The sequence below is a fragment of the Ascaphus truei genome, chromosome 1, assembly GCF_040206685.1.
Source record: "Ascaphus truei isolate aAscTru1 chromosome 1, aAscTru1.hap1, whole genome shotgun sequence".
NCBI classification, from domain to species: Eukaryota; Metazoa; Chordata; class Amphibia; order Anura; family Ascaphidae; genus Ascaphus; species Ascaphus truei.
Window position 1 is genome coordinate 241048239 of NC_134483.1, and position 20726 is coordinate 241068964.

The 20726-nt window shown below is 47.4% G+C and overlaps 1 protein-coding gene across 5 annotated transcripts in view; it reads left to right on the forward strand.

The window, feature by feature from the left end:
- Positions 1-19746, forward strand: part of LOC142495989 (uncharacterized) — a 209327-nt gene extending 189581 nt beyond the window's left edge. For 4 of the 5 annotated variants that reach the window (XM_075602188.1, XM_075602213.1, XM_075602205.1 and 1 more), the window contains 4 exons: positions 8021-8063; positions 9814-10000; positions 14268-14403; positions 17639-19746. In XM_075602188.1, coding sequence (XP_075458303.1) covers positions 8021-8063; positions 9814-10000; positions 14268-14403; positions 17639-17738 — 466 coding nt within the window. In that variant the 3' untranslated portion in view covers positions 17739-19746. The remainder of the gene's footprint in view (positions 1-8020; positions 8064-9813; positions 10001-14267; positions 14404-17638) is intronic. The other variant, XR_012801884.1, reaches the window with a different exon arrangement.
- The last annotated feature ends 980 nt before the right edge of the window (positions 19747-20726 follow it).

Consider the following 20726-nt stretch of genomic DNA (forward strand, 5'->3'; position numbering starts at 1 on the left):
GTGGGTGGGTGTATAAAACGGGCTGGGGGGGTGGGTGCGTGGGTGTATAAAACGGGCTGGTGGGGGGTGGGTGGGTGTATAAAACGGGCTGGTGGGGGGTGGGTGGGTGTATAAAACGGTTTGGTTGGGGGTTGGTGTATAAAACTGGCTGGTGGGAGGTGGGTGGGTGTATAAAACTGGCTGGTGGGGGGTGGGTGTATAAAACTGGCTGGATTGTAAAAAACTGGCTGGTGGTGGGTGGGTGGTTGTATAAAACTGGCTGGTAGGTGGTGGGTGGGTGTATAAAACGGGGTGGGTGGGTGTATAAAACTGGCTGGTGGGGGGTGGGTGGGTGTATAAAATGGGCTGGTGGGGGGTTGGTGGGTGTATAAAACTGGCTGGTGGGGGGTGGGTGGGTGTATAAAACTGGCTTGTGGGGGGTGGGTGTATAAAACGGGCTGGTGGGTGGGTGGGTGTATAAAACGGGCTGGTGGGGGGTTGTGTATAAAACGGGCTGGTGGGGGGTGGGTTTGTGGGTGTATAAAACGGGCTGGTGGGGGGTGGGTGTATAAAACGGGCTGGTGGTTGTATAAAACGGGCTGGTGGGGGTGGGTGGGTGGGTGTATAAAACGGGCTGGTGGGTCGTATAAAACGGGCTGGTGGGGGGTGGGTGTGTAAAACGGGCTGGTGGTTGTATAAAACGGGCTGGGTGTATAAAAAGGGCTGGTGGGCGGTGGGTGTATAAAACAGGCTGGTGTCGGGTGGGTTGGTGGGTGTATAAAACGGGCTGGTGTGGGGTGGGTGGGTTGGTGTATAAAACGGGCTGGTGGGGGGTTGGTGGGTGTATAAAACGGGCTGGTGGGGGGTGGGTGGGTGTATAAAACGGTCTGGTTGGGGGTGGGTGTATAAAATGGGCTGGGGGGGTGGGTGTATAAAACTGGCTGGTGGGTTGGGTGTATAAAACTGGCTGGTGGGGGGTGGGTGGGTGTATAAAACGGGCTGGTGGGGGGTGGGTGGGTGTATAAAACTGGCTGGTGGGGGGTGGGTGGGTGTATAAAACTGGCTGGTGGGGGGTGGGTGTATAAAACGGGCTGGTGGGTGGGTGGGTGTATAAAACGGGCTGGTGGGGGGTGGGTAAGTGGGTGTATAAAACGGGCTGGTGGGGGGTGGGTGGGTGGGTGGGTGGGTGTATAAAACGGGCTGGTGGGTTGTATAAAACGGGCTGGTGGGTGGGTGTAAAAAACTGGCTGGTGGGGGGGTGGGTGGGTGTATAAAACGGGCTGGTGGGGGGTTGGTGGGTGGGTGTATAAAACGGGCTGGTGGGGGGTGGGTGGGTGTATAAAACGGGCTGGTGGGGGGTGGGTGAGTGGGTGTATAAAACTGGCTGGTGGGGGGTGGGTGGGTGTATAAAACGGGCTGGTGGGGGGTGGGTGAGTGTATAAAACGGGCTGGTGGGGGGTGGGTGGGTGTATAAAACGGGCTGGTGGGGGGTGGGTGGGTGGGTGTATAAAACGGGCTGGTGGGGGGTGGGTGTATAAAACGGGCTGGTGGGGGGTGGGTGGGTAGGTGTATAAAATGAGCTGGTGGGGGGTGGGTGGGTGGGTGTATAAAACGGGCTGGTGGGGGGTGGGTGGGTGTTTAAAACGGGCTGGTGGGGGGTGGGTGGGTGTATAAAACGGGCTGGTGGGGGGGGTGTGAAAAACGGGCTGGTTGGGTGTATAAAACGGGCTGGTGGTTTGTATAAAACGGGCTGGTGGGGGTTGGGTGGGTGGGTGTATAAAACGGGCTGGTGGGCTGGTGAGGGGTGGGGGGTGGGTGGGTGGGTGTTAAAACGGGGTGGTGGGTTGTATAAAACGGGCTGGTGGGGTGTATAAAACGGGCTGGTGGGGGGTGGGTGGGTGGGTGTATAAAACGGGCTGGTGGGGGGTGGGTTTGTGGGTGTATAAAACGGGCTGGTGGGGGGTGGGTGGTTGGGTGTATAAAACGGGCTGGTGGGGGGTGGGTGGTTGGGTGTATAAAACGGGCTGGTGGGTGTATAAAACGGGCTGGTGGTTTGTATAAAACGGGCTGGTGGGGGTTGGGTGGGTGGGTGTATAAAACGGGCTGGTGGGCTGGTGAGGGGTGGGGGGTGGGTGGGCGTAAAAACGGGGTGGTGGGTTGTATAAAACGGGCTGGTGGGGTGTATAAAACGGGCTGGTGGGGGTTGGGTGGGTGGGTGTATAAAACAGGCTGGTGGGGGGTGGGTTTGTGGGTGTATAAAACGGGCTGGTGGGGGGTGGGTGTATAAAACGGGCTGGTGGGTCGTATAAAACGGGCTGGTGGGGGGTGGGTGGGTGTATAAAACGGGCTGGTGGTTGTATAAAACGGGACGGTGGGGGGTGGGTGGGTGGGTGTATAAAACGGGCTGGTGGGGGTGGGTGTATAAAACGGGCTGGTGTGGGGTGGGTGGGTGTATAAAACGGGCTGGTGTGGGGTGGGTGGGTGGGTGTATAAAACGGGCTGGTAGGGGGTGGGTGGGTGGATGTATAAAATGGGCTGGTGGGGGGTGGGTGGGTGTATAAAACGGGCTGGGGGGGGTGGGTGCGTGGGTGTATAAAACGGGCTGGTGGGGGGTGGGTGGTTGTATAAAACGGGCTGGTGGGGGGTGGGTGGGTGTATAAAACGGTCTGGTTGGGGGTTGGTGTATAAAACGGGCTGGTGGTTGTATAAAACAGGCTGGTGGGGGGTGGGTAGGTGGGTGTATAAAACGGGCTGGTGGGTCGTATAAAACGTGCTGGTGGGGGGTGGGTGGTTGTATAAAACTGGATGGTGGGGGGTGGGTGTGTGGGTGTATAAAACGGGCTGGTGGGGGGTGGGTGTATAAAACGGGCTGGTGTGGGGTGGGTGGGTGTATAAAACGGGCTGGTGTGGGGTGGGTGGGTGGGTGTAAAAAACGGGCTGATAGGGGGTGGGTGGGTGGATGTATAAAATGGGCTGGTGGGGGGTGGGTGGGTGTATAAAACGGGCTGGGGGGGGGGTGGGTGCGTGGGTGTATAAAACGGGCTGGTGGGGGGTGGGTGGGTGTATAAAACGGGCTGGTGGGGGTGGGTGGGTGTATAAAACGGTCTGGTTGGGGGTGGCTGTATAAAACGGGATGGTGGGGGGTGGGTGTATAAAACTGGCTGGTGGGTGGTGGGTAGGTGTATAAAACTGGCTGGTGGGGGGTGGGTGTATAAAACTGGCTGGATTGTATAAAACTGGCTGGTTGTGGGTGGGTGGGTGTATAAAACTGGCTGGTAGATGGTGGGTGGGTGTATAAAACGGGGTGGGTGGGTGTATAAAACTGGCTGGTGGGGGGTGGGTGGGTGTATAAAACGGGCTGGTGGGGGTTGGGTGGGTGTATAAAACTGGCTGGTGGGGGGTGGGTGTATAAAACGGGCTGGTGGGTGGGTGTATAAAACGGGCTGGTGGGGGGTGGGTGTATAAAACGGGCTGGTTGGGTGGGTGTATAAAATGGGCTGGTGGGGGGGTGGGTGAATGGGTGTATAAAACGGGCTGGTGGGGGGTGGGTGGGTGGGTGTATAAAATGGGCTGATGGGGGGTGGGTGGGTGGGTGTATAAAACAGGCTGGTGGGGGTTGGGTGGGTGGGTGTATAAAACAGGCTGGTGGGGGGTGGGTGGGTGTAAAAACAGACTGGTGGGGGGTGGGTGGGTGGATGTAAAAAACGGGCTGGTGGGTTGTATAAAACGGGCTGGTGGGGGTTTGGTGGGTGGGTGTATAAAACGGGCTGGTGGGGGTTGTATAAAACGGGCTGGTGGGGGGTGGGTGTGTGTATAAAACAGGCTGGTGGGGGGTGGGTGGGTGTATAAAACTGGCTGGTGGGGGGTGGGTGGGTGTGTGTATAAAACGGGCTGGTGGATGGGTGGGTGTATAAAATGGGCTGGTGGGTGGTGGGTGGGTGGGTGTATAAAATGGTCTGGTGGGGGGTGGGTGTATAAAATGGGCTGGTGGAGGTGGGTGGGTGTATAAAACGGGCTGGTGGGTTGTATAAAATGGGCTGGTGGGGGGTGGGTGGGTGTATAAAACGGGCTGGTGGGGGGTGAGTGGGTGGGGGGTGAGTGGGTGGGTGTATAAAACGGTCTGGTGGGGGGTGAGTGGGTGGGTGTATAAAACGGGCTGGTGGGGGGTGGGTGGGTGTATAAAACGGGCTGGTGGGGGGTGGGTGGGTGTATAAAACGGGCTGGTGGGGGGTGGGTGGGTGTATAAAACGGGCTGGTGGGGGGTGGGTGGGTGTATAAAACGGGCTGGTGGGGGGTGAGTGGGTGGGGGGTGAGTGGGTGGGTGTATAAAACGGTCTGGTGGGGGGTGAGTGGGTGGGTGTATAAAACGGGCTGGTGGGGGGTGGGTGGGTGTATAAAACGGGCTGGTGGGGGGTGGGTGGGTGTATAAAACGGGCTGGTGGGGGGTGGGTGGGTGTATAAAACGGGCTGGTGGGGGGTGGGTGGGTGCGTGTATAAAACGGGCTGGTGGGGGGTGGGTGGGTGTATAAAACGGGCTGGTGGGGGGTGGGTGGGTGTATAAAATGGGCTGGTGTGGGGTGGGTGGATGTATAAAACGGGCGGGTGGGTGGGTGTATAAAACGGGCTGGTGGGGGGTGGGTGGTTTGTATAAAATGGGCTGGTGGGGGGTGGGTGAGTGGGTGTATAAAACTGGCTGGTGGGGGGTGGGTGGGTGTATAAAACTGGCTGGTGGGGGGTGGGTGGGTGTATAAAACGGGCTGGTGGGGGGTGGGTGGGTGTATAAAACGGGCTGGTGGGGGGTGGGTGTATAAAACGGGCTTGTATAAAACGGGCTGGTGGGGGGTGGTTGGGTGGGTGGGTGTATAAAACGGGCTGGTGGGGGGTGGGTGGGTGGGTGTATAAAACGGGCTGGCTTTTGTATAAAACGGGCTGGTGGGTTTGTATAAAACGGGCTGGTGGGGGGTGGGTGGGTGTATAAAACGGGCTGGTTGTATAAAACGGGCTGGTGGGCGGTGGGTGGGTGTATAAAACGGGCTGGTGGGGGGGGTGGGTGTGAAAAACGGGCTGGTGGGGGGGGGTGTGAAAAACGGGCTGGTGGGGGGGGTGGGTGTGAAAAACGGGCTGGTGGGGGGGGGGTGGGTGTGAAAAACAGGCTGGTGGGGGGTGGGTGTGAAAAACGGGCTGGTGGGGGGTGGGTGTGAAAAACGGGCTGGTGGGGGGTGGGTGTGAAAAACGGGCTGGTGGGGGGTGGGTGTGAAAAACGGGCTGGTGGGGGGTGGGTGTGAAAAACGGGCTGGTGGGGGGTGGATGTGAAAAACGGGCTGGTGCAGAGGTGGGGGGTAGGTTGCTGACATGTGAGGGGGGAAGGCTGCTGACATGTGAGAGGGGGGGGTGGGCTGCTGACATGTGGAGGGGGGTGGGCTGCTGACATGTGAGGGGGGGTGGGCTGCTGACATGTGAGGGGGGGTGGGCTGCTGACATGTGAGGGGGGTGGGCTGCTGACATGTGAGGGGGGGGGCTGCTGACATGTGAGGGGGGGTGGGCTGCTGACGTGAGGGGGGGTGGGCTGCTGACATGTGAGGGGGGGGTGGGCTGCTGACGTGAGGGGGGGTGGGCTGCTGACATGTGAGGGGGGGTGGGCTGCTGACATGTGAGGGGGGGTGGGCTGCTGACGTGAGGGGGGGTGGGCTGCTGACATGTGAGGGGGTGTGGGCTGCTGACATGTGAGGGGGGAGGGTGGGCTTCTGACATGTGAGGGGGGAGGGTGGGCTGCTGACATGTGAGGGGGGAGGGTGGGCTGCTGACATGTGAGGGGGGAGGGTGGGCTGCTGACATGTGAGGGGGGAGGGTGGGCTGCTGACATGTGAGGGGGGGTGGGCTGCTGACGTGAGGGGGGGGTGGGCTGCTGACATGTGAGGGGGGGTGGGCTGCTGACGTGAGGGGGGTGGGCTGCTGACATGTGAGGGGGGGTGGGCTGCTGACATGTGAGGGGGGAGGGTGGGCTGCTGACATGTGAGGGGGGAGGGTGGGCTGCTGACATGTGAGGGGGGAGGGTGGGCTGCTGACATGTGAGGGGGGAGGGTGGGCTGCTGATGTGAGGGGGGAGGGTGGGCTGCTGATGTGAGGTGGGGTGGGCTGCTGACGTGAGGTGGGGTTGGCTGCTGACATGTGAGGGGGGGTGGGCTGCTGACATGTGGGGGGGGGTGGGCTGCTGACGTGGGGGGGGGTGGGCTGCTGACATGTGAGGGGGGGGTGGGCTGCTGACATGTGAGGGGGGGGTGGGCTGCTGACATGTGAGGGGGGGTGGGCTGCTGACATGTGAGGGGGGTGGGCTGCTGACCTGTGAGGGGGGGTGGGCTGCTGACATGTGAGGGGGGGTGGACTGCTGACATGTGAGGGGGGGTGGACTGCTGACATGTGAGGGGGGGTGGACTGCTGACATGTGAGGGGGGGTGGACTGCTGACATGTGAGGGGGGCGGGCTGCTGACATGTGAGGGGGGTGGGCTGCTGACATGTGAGGGGGGGTGGGCTGCTGACATGTGAGGTGGGGTGGGCTGCTGACATGTGATGGGGGTGTGGGCTGCTGACATGTGAGGTGCAGGGGGGGAGAGAGTGATGTGAGGTGCAGGGGGGGAGAGAGTGATGTGAGTTGCAGGGGGAGGGTATGATGTGAGTTGCAGGGGGGAGAGTGTGTCATATTGAGGGGAGGGGGAAAGAGTGTCATATTGAGAGGAGGGGGAGAGTGGCATATTGAGAGGAGGGGGAGAGAGTGTCATATTGAGGGGAGGGGGAGAGTGTCATAGTGAGGAGAGGGAGAGCGAGAGTGTCATATTGAGAGGGAGAGAGAGTGTCATATTGAGGGGAGGGAGAGAGAGTGTCATATTGTGGGGAGGGGGAGAGAGTGTCATATTGAGGGGAGGGGGAGAGTGTGTCATATTGAGGGGAGGGGGAGAGTGTGTCATTGAGGGGAGGGAGGGAGAGAGTGTCATATTGAGGGGAGATAGAGAGAGTGTCATATTGAGGGGAGGGAGAGAGAGAGAGTGTCATATTGAGAGGGAGAGAGAATGTCATATTGAGGGGAGGGAGAGAGAGTGTCATATTGTGGGGAGGGGGAGAGAGTGTCATATTGAGGGGAGGGGGAGAGTGTGTCATATTGAGGGGAGGGAGAGAGTGTCATATTGAGGGGAGATAGAGAGAGTGTCATATTGAGGGGAGGGAGAGAGAGAGTGTCATATTGAGGGGAGGGGGAGAGAGAGTGTCATATTGAGGGGAGGGAGAGAGAGTGTCATATTGAGGGGAGGGGGAGAGTGTGTCATATTGAGGGGAGGGGGAGAGTGTCATATTGAGGGGAGGGGGAGAGAGTCATATTGAGAGGAGGGGGAGAGAGTGTTATACTGAGGGAAGAGAGACATGAGGGGATGCTGACTTGTGGGGGGGGATGCTGACATGGGATGCTTACTTGGGGGGGGGGGCTGCTGACATGGAATGGGCTGGGGGGACGTGGAGGGGGTATTGTGTGTTTGATGTGGAGGGGGTATTGTGTGGGTGAGGGGGAGAGATGGGGGTATGAGAGATAGATGGGGAGTATCGTAAAGGTTGATAGTGAGGGGTTCTGGGGGAGATATGAGGATGATGATGAGAGGTGCTGGAGGAGAGATGATGATGATGATGATGACGATGACGATGACGATGACGATGACGATGACGATGATGATTTAACCCGTGCAGCCCAAATTTTTTTTCCTTGGAGCAGTTCGGCCCTTCTCACTTTACGAGTTGGGCAGGCCTGCTATAAATGAATGAATGCTTTTTGTACTAAGCAAGCTCTAAAAGTGTAAATGCTTGTACAATATATGTCTACCAATCAGTGAATCTTCTGCTTCTGATACAAGAAACTGTTTACATTTCATCAATTCTGAGAGTGTTATATTGTTTTCTGTTCTGTTTGTTCTTGTTGTTTTTGAGCTGTCACTTCAATTTTGTTTTACAGCATTGCCATTTACCCAATTAGAGGCGTCATTAATGTATGTTCTGTTTTAGGTGGCTGGAGGCAATGGATAAAGCTGTGCATCCTCTTAATCAGGTAATGTTATTTTTGGTTTAATAAATATGTCCTTTTAATTTTCATCTTGTTTTTAAATATTTATTTATTTTTTCAGACATTGGGTTTTGGGTTATAGTTATAAATTAACATAAATCTAGTTTTACGGCAGGGATATGTCAATCCGGCTAAAATGTTAAACACTGTACAGCACTGTACATATAATTTTGTAGGCATAAAAAGTGCCTGCTCCATACAGCTTACAATTTAATTTATTGGGCCTGAGAAACAGAGAGATAAAGGGACTTGCTCAAGGTCACATGGAACTGACCCCGGGATTTGAACCAGTTCTTTTACTCCCTGTGCCACTCCTTCAGCCGTAATGGGAGGTGGCGAAGGAGTGATTTAGACTGCTGTGAGTTCTGGTAAACAGATTTTACGATTCCAATTACATTATCTTACATTTCTGCAAAATTTAAAAAGCAACAGACTGACAAGGTGCAGTTTATTAACCCTTTGATTGCCAGGTGGGCCTACATCGCATTACTAATTACTAGTCTCATGGGAATTTAAGGGGTAAAGCTCATGTTCCGGTCTTCGGGAGGATCTTCTCAGCCCCTATTCGGGATCCCAAACATTCTCAATATTCTTGGTTCTCAGATTTCACTGCTCCTTCCGTTGTTATTTCCTAATTTTCTGTATATACACAATGCTTACCGGTGTTCTGTATCTGCTATTTTAGTTTTGTCAAGTAGAGGAATGTTGTACTGATGGTTATTTGATAATGACGTAGCTGAAAAATATAAAGGTGGGCTTTACATATGCAATTATAAGCATTTGTACTGCTGACTTAGATTTTGCAGATTTTTTTTCTGCAGAACCCAAATTTCAGTACTGAGACATAATTTACAGTATATGTCAAGTTACCGGGAGAATCACAGAATTGTAACCTTAAGGCATAAGCTTTTTAACATGCCAGTTTTGTGACTTTACACTACAGAAATACACTGACAATTATTGGACATGTACTGTATACAGTTCATGGTGAATCTGGGAGAATAAAGAGAAATATATGGAAGTATAAATGTAAATGTATCTACTGTGCTATGCCATGCTAAGTGAAATGAAAATATTAATACTCTATTTTCTAAACCGTTCGTCTTTAAATGTACTTTTTGCATGCCAAACATGTAGAAAGCATAGTAATGTAGTTCAGATCTATAGATTGCTTTTGATAGCAATAAAAGAAAGTTTTCTCTTTCGATTAATGGTTATTACATTTATGTATTGGACTGTTATGCCATAACCACAACATGTTATTAACACACATTAACATTGGATGGAATCTGTTCCAGTTACATTATCCACATCAAGGAAATAAATTACCATACAGATGCAGCGGCCTTTATTCAAACAAATCACGGCGCCGTTTTCGTGTGCGCTGCTGTACTCCACGCGGCATTAACGCTGCCAATCGCCCCAGGCACACGTGTTTATCGCGGTTGCTTTGTTTGAATTTCATGGATTGTGTGCAATTAAATGCAATGAAATGAATGAATTGTAATGTGTACAGTACTGTGCTACTGTGTCAACATCAGGTGTTTAAAAGCCAGAACACTAAAATGCCATTTTCTGCACTCGTGTCTAAAGGCGGTACGTTGGAAGAAATCGCGCGCCATCACATGGGTATTCCGAAGTATACAACGCGTGAAGTGTTTCAATAACGGCCGCTTCATCTGTATATTATTTCTGGTATAAAAACTAACCCTATTACTTTGTGATTACTTCGTAGAACCATATGTGGGTAGATGTTACTATGCACAACATTAGCCTACCTCCTCTTGCCATCAAGAACCCAGAGTGTTTGGGGCTTCTGCACCAGCTGGACAGAACCAAAGATGTGTGGGTTCAACATTACTGCATTCTTAAGGACGGCTGTTTGTATTTCTATTCTAGTATTCGCTCGACTAATGCTCTGGGTAGGTTAAAAAAAAATTCTCATGCAACAAATTGAAATCCTCCTTTTCCTATGTATTGATTTTTTTATTTTAAAACTGTCCAGTAATTTTCTGATTTGGACAAATATTGATATAAATGACTGTATCAGGCAAGGACCTTGTAATTTAGCTGTGATGCCTGCAGTATTTCTTCAAGTAGACATCAATGCCTATCTCGCTTCTGATAGTGGCCCTTTGTGTGCAGGGTTCCACAGATATTTTCGGGATGAATCTTTATTATGAATTGTAAGTGGTACACATTTACATTTTGCTTCAAAGTTAGGACTACAGGTGCATTAAGTATCACTGAAACCAAAATTGTTATTTAGCAAGTCAGAATGGCGGCCATGACACAAAGGGGTCTATTCATTAAAGAAGCATTACAAACCTCATATAAATCATTTCTGAATTTTAAAAAATCCAATGCCGTTTTCATGTATTGAGCATCTTTTCCTGTGGTTGCTATAGCAGGCTCTGCCACACCCCTTTTGAACTCAGCAGTGCAAGAGCTTTGGCAACAGATTTCCACAAACAGGAACGTTTTGCAGTGTTCCCAGCAGGAGACTGTGGCTGAGTTGAAAGCTGTAACAATAGACAATATTACCCTTACTAATATAAGGTTATATTGTAATTGTTGCGGTCCACGAACTGCAGGAAATTTTGAAAGGCCGCCATTACGTGAGCCCAGGGAGCAGGATCTTCGCCAATCAATCGGCAGCTTAGCTCATTATTAAAGGTCAGCAATACTGCTTTTAAAACTGCAAAATTGGCATTTCCATGTGAAAATACATCTCATAATGTTAATTAGAGCAGTGATTTCCAACTCCAGTCCTCATGGACCTCTAGCAGTCTAGGTTTTAAGGATGTCTTCACATTAGCACAGGTGACTCAATAATTTTGACAGAACCACCTGTGCTGGACTGTAGTTGAAAAACCAGTAGATTAGACAGTTCTCACATGACCAGTGGCGTAACCACTTTGCCACAAAACCCCGCAATGCGGGGGGAAGGCCCGATTGGCCAAACACAGGGGGCTGCTGTTGGAGGCCAGAGGCTGCTGCTGCTCTCTGCTTGATGCAGGGGCCGTCACTGCGCACAGGCAATTCCTTCTCCCCTTGCCTGTTTTCTCGCCCCCTGCATGACTGAGCAGCAGCAGCACAGATGGGATCGAAGCAGTCCTGGAAATATTCCTAGAGGAGGGGGGGGGGAGTGTGTCATTGTGTGTGTGGGGGGGCAGGGGGAGAAATTGAGTGTGTGTGGTGTTGTGTGAGGGAGAGGGGAGGTGGAGGGTGGGAGGTAGAGTTAAGTGAGACAAGAGGGAGAGAAATACATGGGAGGGAGTGTGGGGGAGGGAGAGAAATACATGGGGGTGTGTGAGGGAGAGAAATATATGGGGAGGAGTATGAGGGAGGGAGAGAAATATATGGGGGGGGGAGTGTGAGGGAGGGAGAGAAATTTATAGGGGGGGTGTGAAAGAGGGAGATAAATACATGGGAGGGAGTGAGGATGTGAGAGCAAGGTATTGTCTGAGACAGCAAGGTGCTCACAAGTCTGCTGACCCCAGTGGAATCTACTTTTTTTTCAATTTAATACTATTGTACTACTTTAAAAAAAAGCTTTCCGTATGGTCATGCGCAGTGGCGTAAGTACATTTTTTGGGTCCCCCTGCAAAAATCTTTCAATGGTTCGTAGTACAATTTGGTTCCAGATGTGCAAATCTGTTCTGTATGCAAATTAGGTATTCACATGCTAATCAATAAACTGCAAGAATGCATTTCGCTAGGAAAAACTTGGCCAGAGATTTTGCCTTTCCCAGGCATGTAAAATTGTAGATTTGGGAAGCATCGGAGAGGAGGGAGGGAAAGAAAGAGACAATGGGGGTTATGCACTAAGCAGTGATAAGTGCTTTAAAGTGAGATAAAAAGCCATTATAGCGTGATATTGCCTCCTGTTATCACTGCTTTGTGAATCTCACAGCAGGCAGTATCACGCTATAAAGGCAGTTATCTCACTTAAAAGCAATTATCACTGCTTTGTGCATAGCACCCAGAAAACCCATTTATCACTGCTTAGTGCATAACCCCCAATGAGTCACTATTAGGCTAAGGCCCCACTGCCTCAGACAACGCGCCCGCACTGCAGGCAGGCAGCACGTGGAGAGGCACTTGACCGCTATCTGCGGTCTGTAGGGAGTGGGAGCTGCAGCGGGGGGCGTGGCCAAAACGGGTCGGGTGGGCGCGGCAATGATGTCGGGGGGCGGGGCCATCACACTGTGTGCCAGGGGTTCCCTCCCCGCTCCCCTGCCTCTAAAGTGAACAGGAGTGGGCTCTTGTGTTGGTTATTACATTGGGTAATATGAGGAACAGGCAGAGCAACTTCACTAACTGACTCTCTGATAACGAGTATCGAAGTTTGATCGTCATTAACTGGTATTCAAGTTGATGGCCGTTAACCCCAATCATGCTCCAATATCAGTCAACTGAGCTTTGCAAATCTCCCCCACACTTTGTCTCCGCAGTTGAACTATCCACTTTGTGACCCCCAGGCTTTGTGGCCAAGCCTAATGTCCCCCGCTCCCCGAAGCCTCCCCTCCTCCTCTCCTCTGTGCATCTGCTGACACTACAAACACAGACTATGAGGAGAGAGTCTGTGGGAGGGAGCAAGAGGGCTCTCTTGGTGCTGCAGCTGCTTTCCCCGCCTCCCCGAAGCCTCCCCTCCTCCCCTCCTCCTTGGCTCACAGCCACAGCACGTGACGCGTCGCCGCTTGGGATTACAATTCTCTTGCATCCCCTGGCGGCTGACGCGTCACAGCGTGTAGTGAGCCGTGCAGGGAAGAGGGACTGGGACCTGCTCAGGAGGACACCATCAGATGTTGAGTAGCGCGCACGTGGCCGCGCGCCACCGGACGCAATAGGACCAAAGCTTTAGTAATGTCTCACTCTTCTATATTCCACAATACTACCATTTGGCTTGTGGTGAGAACCTTTCTCTCTTTTTCCCCTCTTCCTCTTATCATATTGCATTCCATTTTCACACAATTTTGCATGGCAAAACTCACATTTTACTGAATAGATGTGAACTCTGGAGATGCACTGTTCTCCAGGCCTTGTTTAACTCACAATAGCAATATGTCTTACTGTATGTTGCACAAGCTTGTCTGTTATTGTTATTTATGATGTAAGCTTGGCTTTTATTACTTTTATTTTGGCTTTTATTTATTTTTATGATAGAAAATATTTCAGGTTCTTCACCTTTTCATGGCCAGGGGTCCCAGCATCACGGGATATGATCAGACCATGGATACAGGAAACTTAAGTGGAAGGGGCTCCACTTCTTTTGGGATCGGACTGGTCACTCCATCGGAGCAGTCAGCCCGATCTGTTCCAAAGAAAATTGGCATTTGCCCATGATGTGCCTGGTCCCTTATATTATTAGGTCATTGAAAAGGTCACTAAACATGGACAATGTACATTTCTATGTAAAATGACTAAATCGCAACCCTACCAAAAGAAAAGAGGAATGATTATTTTCATATTCGACACTATTTCAGCTTTTCCTCTTCTGGAGGATTCTGCTTGTCTTCCGTTTAACATAATGGTTAAATAAGAATACTTGTAAACAAATATAAAGCATGAAAATAGTGTCTCTCTCTGAAACACTAAACACTTGGATGTTGGTCTCGTGAAAATGACAGTCTTTGGTCTGGAAAAACCTGGTGGGTAACTTACATTTTTTTTCCTGGTCATTGGGCACTAAAATTAGACTGAGATTGCACGATTTTAGGCCAGCAACTCACTAGCAATACAAAAAAAAAAAGCGCAGATTGTGCTCAGTATATTCAAATATTAAATTGAGAAATAAAATCCTAAAAGTATCATTTTGTGTTTTGCTCCTCTGGGTCCTAGTGCTGTTCACAAGACAAGCCTCCCAACTTCTCTAATAGAGTATAGCCAAAAAGAGGCCGTAAACGGAGCCCAAAGGGATACAGTGATATGTGCAAATATACACAATAAATAATTAGTGTACATTAATTTAGACCCCCTTTGCAACCTCTTTTTGCACTGACTCGTACCTACAGAGTTAGCGGCAGCACAGTGTAAGACTATACTCAACTGTGTACTGTAACAGAGACTCCCAGAAGACGTCATCTTAAAATATTATTGAAAAACTATATGGCACATTTTAGTAATTGCCATATTGTTGCTTCTGTTGCTGGTTGCACAATTCAGTGTTGTCTTTGCACTTTATAGGTGGCATCTACCTGCAGGGATATACTGTGAGTGAACAATCACTTAACTCAAAACGCTGCATCATTGAACTCAGACCTCCATCAGAAGAATGTAAAACGTTCTACCTGAGTGCAGGAAACGCAACTGAAAACAAGCGGTAAGTTTGCAGCCACTTCTACCAGCTATGTTTTGTTGTTGTTTTGTGTTTTGTTTTCATGGAGATACTCACTTTTGGCTCCATGTTTTGCCTGTACTGAAACTATGCACACGGATTTACTCTGCGCTGGATTTATAGAGGCAATGTTTTCAAGAAACAAAATAGGCTCTGAAACACACAGAAATGGGATCAAATCATTCCCACATGCTTATGTATTCAATTCATTATTAAGTCTTTTTAACTTTTCCATTTGGCACATAAACCATATTTTGTCCCTCATAATTGTTATGGAAGGACTTTTATTCTGGATCCAAACCTCAGATATTTTGCACCTGGTGGTGGTGGATATCTTTGTTGAAAGTTTGTTTTCTGCCTTCGAGAGACCCATAATGTGTCTATTCAAGAGAAATAGCCACAGTTCCAATTGTATCGCCACATCTAGAATTCTTTGGATCCAACTGTGGATCCGGGCCCAGAGATCAGCAATACAGGGGCAGGACCACCACATATGGATAAATGTGGCTCTCTCTCCACACCCCTTTGGGCGTCGGGGAGAATATCCTGATACATATTTGGAAATGGTTATAGGGTTTCTATTCCACTGTAGAATTACCTTGTACAGGCATACCCCAGTTTAAGGACACTCACTTTAAGTACACTCGCGAGTAAGTACATCTCGCTCAATAGGCAAACGGCAGCTCACGCATGCGCCTGTCAGCACGTCCTGAACAGCAATACCGGCTCCCTACCTGTACCTAAGCTGTGCGCAAGCGGGGAGACTATAGAGCCCGTTACAAATGCGTTATTAATATCAGTTACAGTATGCACATATATGACGATTGCAGTACAGTACATGCATCGATAAGTGGGGAAAAGGTAGTGCTTCACTTTAAGTAAATTTTTGCTTTACATACATGCTCCGGTCCCATTGCGTACGTTAATGTGGGGTATGCCTGTACGCATTTTCTTTCACCGTTGTGCAGATGGAGCAGCTTGCCACTCCATTGAAAATATCCTCCCAATCCTCCTCCTCCAGTTCTTAACCTAGATCTCTCTCCCATAGTTTAATGTAGCTGCGCTTGGGTCGCTTTACTAGGGATAGAGAAGATCCCGTATAATCTTGAGGGTAGGCCTCTGTGATTCGTCTTCCATACATATAGATTTGAACCTTGATTCAGAGTCGGGCAGATTGTTTTTTTGCGTAAAATGCTCTGATCTGAAGAAAGCTAAATATTTCTCGTGAGGGGATTCTCTTTTCCAAAATCAATTGATCAAACTGTGCCATTTTACCTTTCTTACTTAGATCCTTTAGTCTGTTTATTCCCGCCATTGCCCAATTAGAGAACAGCTGCCTGTCCTTTCCTGGGGGAAAACTTGTGTTCCCCCATTGAGGGTTAACGGAGTATTTTTAGATGACAACTTATATTTAAATTTGCGTTTGTCCCAGAACTTTATAGAGTGAGCGACTGTCGGGGGAAGTTTGTGAGTAGGTGGATTATTATCTGAGGGTAGCCAGAGTAGATTGGCTATCTCATCTGGATGAATCAGTGCTGACTCAAGAACTACCCATCTTCTCAGGAAAGGACTAGCATGCCAAGCCAATAGATACTCTGTTTGTGCTGCCTTATAATAAGATAGCAGGCAAGGTAGTCCCAGTCCCCCTGCTCTCGCTGGGTGGATGAGAATTTCTTTATTCACCCTTGCCCTCCTATTATCCTATTATTCCAATAAATTTAAATATGAGTGTCACGGGAGACCAGAACGAAAAACAAGGATCAATATCGCCAGACAGAACACGAGAGTTTATAAAATTAATTTATTGGAAAAACATATCCACAACTATACAAAAGACACAAACATCACACATACCCAACTGGGGAAACTGGGGGATACCCTGCCTAACTAGTCGCAGGGACCTACTTGCAGAGATTTCCCCTGTTCTCTTTTTTTGCTCAGTGCCTACAGGACTGGGTTTCAGGCCTGAGACCAGCACTTGATTGGACACTGCAGTTTCTCCCTGTCACAGCAACACCTCTGTAACTCTCTGCAGGCTCTGTCTCCTAGGGGTCTCCCTCCCCACCTTTTTATATACTTAAACCATAATATTGCAACACTCAGGGCCTGCATGTAGGCAGCTCCTGGCTCTGATTCGTGGGTAGGACTGCAACATAACATTTGCAACAATTCTATGCAAACCTATTAACCCCTGATTCCTGAGGTGCTGTATCCAAGCAAAGACATACATATATACAATACAATACAATGTATTACTGACAGGTAGGGGTAATGGCAGACTTAACCTTTATTAACAGCAACCATATTTCCCACTACCGTCACAATGAGTGATTGAATATTAAGTATATCTGAACTGGCCAAGTAAAAAGTAAAACATTTTTTTTTTTACTAATTTCAAGGTAAAACAAAAGCATTGGAGAGTAATTATTATGTAATATCTTTTGGTGATGAGACTGTTGGTCAGTCCTTCAACCTCTGTTCTTTGTTTACAAAGTACTTATGAACTCCAACACAGTGATATTAGACGTCACTTTCACACAACATACAAATAATCAGTGGATAAATCAAGTGATAAATAAGTGAACTAAAAAATGTGTGGGTGAATAATGCTCAAAAACCTCTGGTGAGGACTTGTTTCCCAAAGTCCTCTGCTTCAAACAACTCTACACAAATTCCAGAAGGAGCAAGATCACCCAGAATTCACTTCTTTTCTTTTGTGTGACCCTGCTCTTTCTGGAAAGTACTTATGAAACCATCATTACTCAAATAGATAAGGATATGTAGCTAATATGCCTGAATCCAGTGTTACGGAGAAATGCAAAGCTTATTAAAAATGTTTGCCCTCTACATTGAACTGCTCCCTTTTAAAGTAATAGTAGCACCATTCAAATGAAATCATTATCTATGTCTTATCGTGGCAACAAAATTGGTCACCAGGTTACAATAGGTGCCACAATATAGGGATTCTGTCTTTCCTCTCACTTAGTCTATTATTTATTCCCTGTTAGCACCACCCTTCCCCTATACTGTTTGGTGTATTAATCCCTCTTCATTCGCTTGAGCAGGGTATATCTGCCACACTAGAACTGCAGATGGTACTTGGTTTACACATAACCAGGTTACAATACAGCAGAGTGTAAGAAGTCGGTAGGTAAGTAGCATAGTTCTTCATAACTCTTTCCCCTTTGTTAACTTTTAATTGCCTTTTCTATTTTTATAGTTGGATTACTGCTTTGAAAATCTCAATTAGTAAGTGGTTACCCTTGCACCAAGCAATTCAAGATTTCATGAGCCGACCACTGGAGGAAACAAGGATGTGAAGGATAATTTTTGCCGATGATGAGATTTTAGAACTACCTGTAATTAAATATTTTGTTGACTAAGGGTCATGAAAGACTTTGAAGAATAACATGCTGCATGGCAGATCAACACTGTACATGGTAAAACTGATTCTCAGCATAGGTTCAAAGGATGTACAGATACAAAATATCTTTTGATTGTTTCCTTTAGCAAAAGTAAAGTTAGTTCTGTAATGTTGACTAATGTTTATAGGCCTTTGTATATAAGTAAAACTTTTTGTGTATTAATTGTTTCATTTGTTAAATGCGATGAGCAAAACTATAAGGACAATAAAACTTGAACATAATGTGTTAAAGACTATAATTTTTTTATAATGTAGAAACTTCTACTAAAATAAAAAAATATTTATAGTCTATACATTAGTTATTTGCCAGTATAAATAAAATATAGATGCTGCTGTAGATATGCTGTCACTTATGCCTTGCTGGCTGTCTAGTGATGACTGCATGATGATGTGATACCACTGTGTGTGTTCTTAAAGCAACATTGTGGAGATCTTCCATTCAATAAAGTAAATTACATATGTTGTAGATGGACAATTTATGAACTAATTTACATAGCCATTCTCTTTAAAAAAAAAAAAAAAAAAAACTGTCAGAAGTACATATTTATTACTGGTGCCCTTCCGATTTTCAAACTTTCTCTGGAAATATACAGTTATCAGGAACTTGATTATTGTTAGTTTATATATATTTTATACGTTATCAATTGTGCTGGTGCAATAGTGTTATGTGAATATAACTAAAATTGATCAAATATCTCTAGTGGTTGTTGGTGGCATCGGCCTGTAGGCCGCCTGTGTCTGGGACCTCAGTTTTGAGGTTGTTTGCCAAAGACTGCCAATGGGGCAAAATCAGCCAACACAGGAATTGTACCAAATTTTAGCAAAATTTTAGCAAAAAAACCTCTCAAATTGCTTTAAATGGGATTTATTTATTTTTAATAAAAAATTGCTGGTTTTGCTACAGTTATGCAGCCAGAAGTCTTTACTGCATAAACGTATTGATCTTCCAAAAAACAATGGAGGGTTATTATGAAATGGACGAGATAAAAAAAAACATCTGCCCCAATGTATGCCTATATTTATTTTCTTAACATGAAGACACCAAAAGTTTCCATTAAATGTCACCATAAAAGGCTTTGGATGGCCCTGAGTTATTACTGGGACGCAGGGGTTCTCAACTCCAGTCCTCAAGACCCCCAAGAGGTCAGGTTTTCAGGATATCCCTGCTTCAGCACAGGTGGCTCTATCAGTGGCTCAGTCTTTGCCTGAGCCACTGATTGAGACACCTTTGTGATGATGGCATGCCTTACACACCTGTAGCCAGAGCTGCCACTGACTATGCACAGATACTCGAATTGCACCAGAGAATAGACTCACTGGAGAGAAAAAAATGGACCTCATGTTAGAGAGCATGAACCTTATTGTGAGGCGCATGGCTGGTCTTTTGTGGATAGACTATGGCAAGAGACAGCCCACATGGCGGAAGCATCCTCATCAAAATCATGACTTTGAAGCAAGGGTGTCTGGCTTCAATTCTTGTGTCAGCTTCTGTGACCTTGGGCAAATCACTCTACCTTTGTGTGCCTGAGACATCAAACTTTGATGCAAGTTCTAAGGGGTGAGGGCTAATTGTGCAAAATTATATGTACTGTGCTGTGCAAACTATATAAGAAAAAATATTCTTATTTATAGAAGCACTCCTTACTGTACTTCTCTGCAGATTCCCGGATACTCTGTTGTTTACCATGTGACTAATTCTCTATTAGTACTGGAATGGACTGTAATGTATTTGGGTCTAAAGAATGGAATCAACAATTACCTTCCTTATGGCCACATTTAATCAATTCTTACTGTAGCTTAACCGGGGGTTTTATAAAACCTACAGTAATAAATAATTATTCTACCTACAGCCCAGAGTCTAAAACCTAGGGAAATTATTAAAGTGCTATTTCTAAAGCTGAACAGTGTATTCTTTTATTACTGGTCAGACCTCAGTCTATGGTAGCATTCAATTTACAATATATTACATAAGGGGTCACAAACACATCTCTGTTTTGAAATCTACCCCATTGCAGGACAATACTAAGGTAAGTATTCATCTGTCAATGACAACATTAGTCAAAGCAATGTTACCACTCCAAAAATCAATCAGGTACTTACACATACTATATTCTAGCCAATACTGTATGGCCTCACATATAATACAACCCTAAAGTTTTGAAGGTGTTCTACATGAAAACTAAAAGGTATTATATGCGTAGCCAAACACAAGTACAGTTTTCGGAAGGATATTTTTAGGAAAAAAACATAGCACTATATTCAGGCTAATACAGTACGTTTATTTGCTGATGCTAAATACAAATCTTTTTGCATTTAACCTCTAGCAGTAGTTGAACATGGAAAGTAAACGATAGAAGAGAGAGTGACTATTTTCAGTAGGGAATGTGTTATAAAATATTAAAATGTAAATAAAACATTAAAATAGAGAAACATTAAAAATAAGACAAAAACACAGCATGATAAATACTTGGTATCTTTTAGTACTGCATCTACATGCACTTACAAATCAAATATTTAACATTCAATTATTTGCTCACATACTGTATGCACTAACACTCTGAAGTGATTGTCATTCCTTGAAATAGAGCTTTTTAGGTCATTCCAACCCTCATGGGACCAGGCTGTTGTTTACTGTCTAGACATGTATTTCTCTAGAGATGGCTTTCCAAAAATCGCCATCCTACTGTATGCAGACGGTTTGCCAAAAACTTTACAGCAGTGCCTCTGAATACATCGCATATACAGTATGCTGAATATTTCACTACAGAGCAGGACTAAAAACATGCAGCATTACAATTAAGCAACAAAGACAGCTGCCCATGTCCCCAAAGCTGAAGAATTCCCCATATAGTTTCCAATGAACCTGGGTTAGTTTTCATTTTGC